Here is a 7,514-nt window from a genome sequence, read left to right as displayed (position 1 = left end):
GTCAATTTCACTTGCTCTTACAGCACCATCTTGGGATCTTAAATTCTTGGTCCTCCTCTCATATTCTTCAGCTACCAACATAGCAATATCAGACATCCTCGGTTTACAAAGTGATATTTTGAAACTGTAATGGAAATGTGAGTATTTGTTGTTGTGTTCAAGTGTTTGTATTTGCTTCTTGTCTTTGCTTTGTGTAAACCAAAAGCAATATATAGGAAGGGGATACTTGAATTTGGAGTCATAGTTTTGGATAAGGGTGAAGCCTAGTTTTTATTTTATTGCGGCAAGTTGATTTAGTTTGTCTGTTTTGTAAAATATAGTACTTCTATGGGTGGTGCAAGCACCTTGAATTTTGGACAAGATTTTACACAGAACATTTGTGAGTATATTTTATATTCTATAATTTGTGTCACTTCATATACTATTAAATATGATTGTTTATAAGAATGTTTAATAATTAAATTTTTAAATTTAAATAAATTTTATTCAACCAATTATAACTAATGACACATGATTTTATGAAGTGAGATAAATTGTTGGAGGTAGATATACTCTAAGAAAATTAGAATATCCATTTAGATATGCTTGTGAAATTGGAAAGCTTAGTAATTACTAAGGATATCAAATATGGATCATTATTACTTCATAATTTTCTATAATAATTTTGGAATATTTTATTGTTATGAAATATTTTGATTGGCCTTCATTTTTATAAAGAACAATGTGAGTTTTTACAAGGACAAGTTAATTCAGACAAATTGTAAAAAATAAAATGGACTTTACCATATAAAATGTCGGAAACCATGGTTTGATATTTATTTGATTCAAGTTAGTGGGGCGCCCATTGAATGTAATCATAATGAAAATACTCAAAACCGGGGCAGGGGTGTGTGCTGTTACAGAAAAGTGTTAGTCTCAGTGGCTCAGTGGCCGGTGGCCACGTTTTCTTCCCAGGCCCCTATTTATTGTCACACTAATTTTATTATATTTTAGAGTAAATTACATTGACATCCCTTAGTTTTAGTGAAATTATACAAATTATTCTTTACTTTTCTATATCTACACAAACCCCCTAATTTTATTTTTATACTTTCATTATATTGATCACCCTTACATGAGAAATAAGTGTGATTTTTTGACCAAAAAATGTTATAAATGCAATTAAGTTAAACAAAACATGGTATACTATAGAGACAAGTCCAAATAATATATGAGTCGATACTTCTTTACTATTTTTGGTTCGTTACGATATAGTATAAGAGCGATTTAAACAATATATCTTTAGAATTGGTGATGCATTTTGTAACAAAAAATAATAAAGATACATTGATTTGTATATTATTTGGATGTTTCCTCACGATATACCATGTTTTGTTTAACTTAATTATATTTATTACATTTTTTGTTTAAAAAATGACACTTATTTCATATGCAAGGGTGATCAGTGTAATGAAAGTATAAAAAGTAGAGGAGATTTGTGTAGGTGTAAAAAAATGATGGGTGGTTTGTGTAATTTCACTAAAACTTGTGGTGTCAGTGTAATTAACTCTATATTTTATTATCTATACTATTATTTAAAAGACAAAATATGTTTGAAGGTTTTTAGGTAATTTAACGGGTGTAATTTTTATATTTCAATTTTGTTCTTATTACTAAAAAATATTATACATAATATTCATATACACCATATAATTAAGGTTAGATTTGGATATATGAAATTATTAGGAATATCATTTTTCTACTAATGATGACTTTCTTAGAGTTATTACTATGAAGATTTGGTATCCATGGATGAATCAATTAAGCTTGTGCAAAGATGCTAACATCAACCAACAAGACTTTAAACAAGAAGATGAGAAGAAAATCAAAGTGACTTCTTTTATTACTCAATGAAAAAATTAATTCAAGGAAGAATTACCAAGCTGCATTATATAGCAAGCTAATGAAGAAGAAGATTAACTAAAGTTTCTGAAAAAGGAAACTTACCTAAAAACAGAATTAACATAATTATGAAAAATTTCTAAAAAAGGAAAGTTTTCAGTTATGAAGTTGAGATGTTCCCAAATCACATAGACTTTGAACTGGGCTTGATGGATGAATGTTATCTTGAATTGGGCTTGAGATGTGAGTAGTTTGATTGGCATTTTTAACACACCCCCGCAAACTTGGCATATGAATATCCATAATGCCAATTTTGGAAATAATGTTTCGAAAAAGGATGGTGACAATGATTTAGTAAAAATGTCAGCAAGTTGAAGTGAAGTGTGTATGGGAAGAAGATGGATAGTACGGTTTTGAAGTCTTTCACGAACCACGTGACAGTCTATGTCTATGTGTTTTGTTCTTTCATGAAAAACCGGGTTGGATGCTATGTGTAGAGCTGAATTATTATTATCACAAAAGATGCTAACTGGTTTGTGATGAGTAATTCTCAGATCTCTAAACAAAAAGATGAGTCATTATGCCTCACAAGCAGCCATGGCAAGTGCCCTATATTATGCTTCGGAAGAGGATCTTGAAACTGTATTTTGCTTTTTGCTTTTCCAAGACACAAGAGCAGATCCTATGAAGAAGCACCATCAAGTTACAAATTTTCGAGTATCAATATAAGTTGCCCAATCTGAATTAGAGTATCCTTGAATATCAGTGGTGTTGTTGCTTGGAAAAAATCCCTTGTCCAAGAGAGTTTTTAAGATATCTGAGAATGTGTGTAGCTGCCTTGTGATGTTGATCAGTTGGAGAAGCAAGGTATTGACTAAGGAACCCTACTGCATAGGATATATTGGGTCTGGTGTGAGTAAGGTAAATCAATTTCCCCATGAGTCTTTATAGGAGGTTATGTCTGATAGAGGTGAACCAGGTTGAGAGTGAAGAGGACTGTTGTATGCCACTGGGGTAGAGGCTGGTTTTGCTCCAAGGAACCCAGTTTCTTGGAGAAGTTCCAAAGTGTACTTTCTTTGGTATAAAGCTATGCCTTGTTTTGATCTAGCAACCTCCACCCCAAGGAAAAATTTCAACTCTCCAAGATCCTTGATGTTGAACTTGTTATAAAGGACAGTCTTTATGTGTAGGATTTGATCAATACTAGTTCCTGTTAAGATCAAGTCATCAACATATACTAAGATAGCTGTGAAATCAGAGTTAGTGCTATGAGTAAATAGGGAATAACCAGAGGAAGATTTCACATAACCAAGTTGTAGCAGAGTGTTGGTGAGTTTGTCATGCCATTGTCTACTTGCTTGTTTCAGTCCATATATGGACTTTTGTAACTTACATAAAAGATTTGGATCTAAAAAGTTAAGCCCTGGTGGTGTCTTCATGTAAACAATTTCCTTGAGATCCCTATGCAGGAATGTTGTATTGATGTCTAGCTGGTGTAGGTGCCAATTGTGCATAGCTGCAAGGCATAAGATGATTCTTATGGTGGTCATTTTCACTACTGGACTGGAAGTTTCCATGTAATCCACCCCCTATGTTTGAGTGAATCCTTGAGCAACCAATCTTGCTTTGTACCTTTCCACTGATCCATCAGCATGATGCTTGATTTTAAAAATCCATTTGCACCATATGGCATTCTTATCTGGAGGTAACTTAGTCAAAATCCAAGTGTTGTTTATGGCTAAGGCATCTAATTTTGTGTGAATGGCTTGTTTCCAATGATCATATTGCATAGCTTCTAGGTAGTGTGTAGGAGTTTGGTTAGTTGATATGGATAGGGAGTAGTTCTTCTGCCTAAAGGACAGGTTGTCATAGGTGAGAGTATTACTAATATGGTGATGAATATGAGGGTCATGAGTCTTGGACTGGTGTAGAAGAGTCCAGTGATAATCTCTTAGATAAGTTGGTGGATTTCTAATTCTCTGAGGATGCCTAGTTGGATTGGGATTGTGCAGTGTTTGATCTATTACAGTGGGTTGATTTGTGGTATTTGTGTCAAAATTGTTGGTCTCAGTGTACTAGTTTCAGGTAAGAAATAAGAGAACATGTCTAGGTTGTGGAAAGTGAGTATAGGATGAGTTTCACTATCAGTATGATTGTTGTTAGAGTTAGTTGCAGAAAAAGGAAACACATGTTCAGAGAAAGTAGTGTTTCTAGAAATAAAAATCTCATTTGTGTTGGGATCTAGGAGAATGAATCCTTTAGTCCCATGAGGGTAGCCAAGGAATATGCATTTCCTTGATCTAAGATCAAATTTTCTCCTGTGGGAAACTAGAGTAGATGCAAAACAAAGACAACCAAATACCTTTAAGTTGGTGATGTGAGGCAAAATGCTATGCAATTCTTCAAAAGGAGATTTGTTAGACAAAAATATTGTAGGTTGTCTATTAATTAGATGAACAGAGTGTGATACAGCAAAATTCCAAAAGCAAATAGGCAAATTTGACTGAAATATAAGACATCTAGCAACACCTATAATATGTTGGTGTTTCCTCTCTACTATGTCATTTTGTTGAGGCGTCTCAACACATGTTGTTTGGTGTTGTATGCCCTCTTTCATGTAGAATTCTTTCATAAAAAATTCTTGCCCATTATCAGTTCTAACTATCTTAACTCTTTTATCGAATTGATTTTTAGCATAGTGAACAAAGGCTTTAACAAGAAGGCTGGCCTCACCTTTTTGTTTCATGAAATATGTCCAGGTAAATCTAGTTTTATCATCCACAATTGTTAAGAAATATTTGTGTCCAAAGGTAGATGGGGTACTAACAGGTCAACAAATGTCTATATGAATCAAATCAAATATAGATTGAGATTTAGAACTACTATCAATGTATGGTAACCTCTTGTGTTTGGCCAAATGGCATTTTTCACAAGGGTCCAGAGTCTTATTGCATTTAATAGATGGAAAAGTAGATTGCATAGTAGTCATTTTCTTGTGAGATAAGTATCATAATCTAGAATGTTAAACATTTCTATCATCATAATCAGTGTACACATTAATATGGTGTGATTCACAATATTTCTTGTTGGATTGTGTTAGCACATATAACCCTCCCTTTAGCTTAGCTGCACCAATCATCTTCAAGGAGTGAGGTTCCTGAATTTGACAGTGGTTGGTGTAAAAATTTAAGGTGCAAGCTAAGGAGGTAGTGAGTTTTGAAATGGATATAAGATTGAAGCTAAAAGCAGGAACGTACAATACATATGTGAGGTAAAGGTCATCAGAGAACACAATGGTTCCTGAGTGATGTTCTCTAACTTGGTTACCATTCGGTAAGTCAATCAAAAGAGGTTTGATCCTCTTAAAATTTTGATAAAGTGCAATGGAGTGGTAGACATGGTCTGTTGCTCCTGTGTCAAGGACCCAACAACTTGACATGTTTTTGTGAGTTAAGAAATTTAGAGATGTACCTGCTTTGGATGTTTCAAAAGAAGGCACAGATGTGGAAAGAGAACTGACTTGGTTGGTTGTATGAGATGTTTGCTTCATGGATTCCTGAATCATATTCTTCAAAGTATTGTGTTGAGCTGGCGTAAGTAGACATATTGGATCAATCTTTTCTTCCTTGGGTCCACTCTGCTCAGTTTCTGTCATCAGTTCATTCATTTGAGAATCTGTTCCTGAGTAGCAATTGATGTTCGTGGAATTGGTGAAGTAACCTGGTGGAAAACCATGCTTCTTATAGCATGCATCAACTGTGTGGCCTGTCTTTTGGCAGTAGGTGCAGATCTTCTGTCCTCTTCCTCTTGCAAAAAAAGGAGCCAAATATGCCTTGGATGTTAGATCTTCCAGTCATAGGTCCTTTCATACTTCTTCCTCTGCCTCTTGATCTGTTATCATAATTGTTGCTTGATATATTTGCTGATAACCCAGGTTCTTCAAAAGACATTTGTCTTTCTTGTTGGACAAGAATTGAGAATACCTTGCTGATAGGAGGCATAGGACCCATGAGCATGATTTGTGATCTTCCAGAAGATAATTGATCATTCAATCCTCTAAGAAAACAAATTATGTATTCATTCTCTCTATACTTCTTTATGGTAGGTATGAGTGCACAATGACACTTTGTCTCACAGTAACATGGAGGAATTGGTATGTAATTGTCTAGTTGTTGCCATAGACCCTTCATTTGTGTGTAGAATTTATCAATAGATCCACTCCCTTGTCTAATGGAATGCATTTCCCCAATGAATTCTGAAATTCTGAACATGTCACCTTGATGATATCTCTCATTTAAGTCATCCCAAATTTCTTGAGCACTATCCATCCACAATACACTTTGTACTATTGATGGTTCTATTGAGTGACTTAGCCAAGAAACTACTAAATTGTTGCATCTTTTCCAGGCAGCATACATTGGATCGAGGGGAGTAGGTTTGGTCAATGTTCCATTGATGAACTCTAACTTATTCTTTGTCTCTAAAGCATTTTTAACAATTACTGCATTTGATAGCTAATGTTCATCATTTTAAATAGATCCATGTTTTTACAAGGAATAATATCATTACTATTTAATATCTTATGACCGTCAGTTTTGTCACATTTCACAATATGATCTCAGTCTTTCATATAAATTCTCTTTAAATATATAATTATTAATTAGTTACAATACAACGATTATAAACATATTCACGTTTTATGTCAATTTAAATACATGTTTCAACAATTTAATATACTAAAAGTTTATAAGAAATTTGTTGTAACTACCATCATATAATAGATTGTTAACAATAATTGATATTCTAAACATTTACTATATCAAGTAACTTTCATGTTTTCTTATTAACCCAAATGTTTAATATTCTAAATTGATGTCTCTCTATTATCCAATTTCACATCACTTTCTCATTTCATTTTTTGCAAATACGTTTTTTCAATTCACCATCATCATTGTTATTGTGTAATTTTATCTTCTCTCGTAAACTCATATACTAAACTTGTAATGTAAGGTATGCACATCTCCTTTACTTTCCATTTCTATATTCATTCTTATTCTTAGGTAGTCTTGGATTCATATATGTTTCACTTGGAAAAGTCAAGCTACCAGCAATGTGGTATGAATTTATTATTTTCTATTGTTCATATATTTTTTCATTTTCCTCTTCATTATGTGTGATTGGTGGTTTGATGAATGAAAAAACAAACTCTCATTTTTTTAGTGTTTTATGTTTCTTGATCTCTAATGACTACAAATGTAATAGATATGATTATTCTTCCAAGATGCACCATTGTAATTATTCGTACTTTCTTACATTATCTTACACCTTAATTTACATAAAATCATATAACTAAGATGCATCATTGCATGTATAGGATGTGTTATAATTGTAGACTCATGAACATTTTCAAGTGATATTCTAATTGTATGATATGAAACATTATACTCCTTTAGTGATAATTTATATTGGTCACTTTTCCGCCATAGGTGTCCTTCCTTATAATAAAAAAGATGATGGTCTTGTCCCACAACATAATTTTTAATTCCTTTTTTGATATAGCTTTCATGTTAAAGTAGTCTTTTTGTTAAGTATTGATGATTTCTTTTATCCCCACAATTTTTTGTTGCAATGTA

The 7,514-nt window shown here is 33.0% G+C and overlaps 1 protein-coding gene across 1 annotated transcript; it reads right to left on the bottom strand.

Moving 5' to 3' along the window:
* Nucleotides 4,904-6,209, bottom strand: LOC109329105. Its single transcript, XM_019562810.1, has 2 exons — nucleotides 5,714-6,209; nucleotides 4,904-5,601 (listed from the first exon to the last, which is right to left on the bottom strand). The coding sequence occupies exons 1-2, from the start codon at nucleotides 6,207-6,209 to the stop codon at nucleotides 4,904-4,906; spliced, it is 1,194 nt and encodes a 397-aa protein (XP_019418355.1).

The sequence above is a fragment of the Lupinus angustifolius genome, chromosome LG01, assembly GCF_001865875.1.
Source record: "Lupinus angustifolius cultivar Tanjil chromosome LG01, LupAngTanjil_v1.0, whole genome shotgun sequence".
NCBI lineage: Eukaryota > Viridiplantae > Streptophyta > Magnoliopsida > Fabales > Fabaceae > Lupinus > Lupinus angustifolius.
The sequence above is the reverse complement of the archived record's forward strand: the minus strand, read 5'-3'. Positions and strand labels throughout refer to the sequence as shown.

What these genes read in the sequence shown, in the direction of transcription:
- LOC109329105 (XM_019562810.1), bottom strand. Translation starts at nt 6,209, where the DNA reads ATGGATAGTGCTCAAGAAATTTGGGATGACTTAAATGAGAGATATCAT. An exon ending in TGGAAGATCTAACATCCAAG is followed by an intron (nt 5,602 to 5,713) that starts GCATATTTGGCT and finishes GTTTTCCACCAG; the next exon opens with GTTACTTCACCAATTCCACG.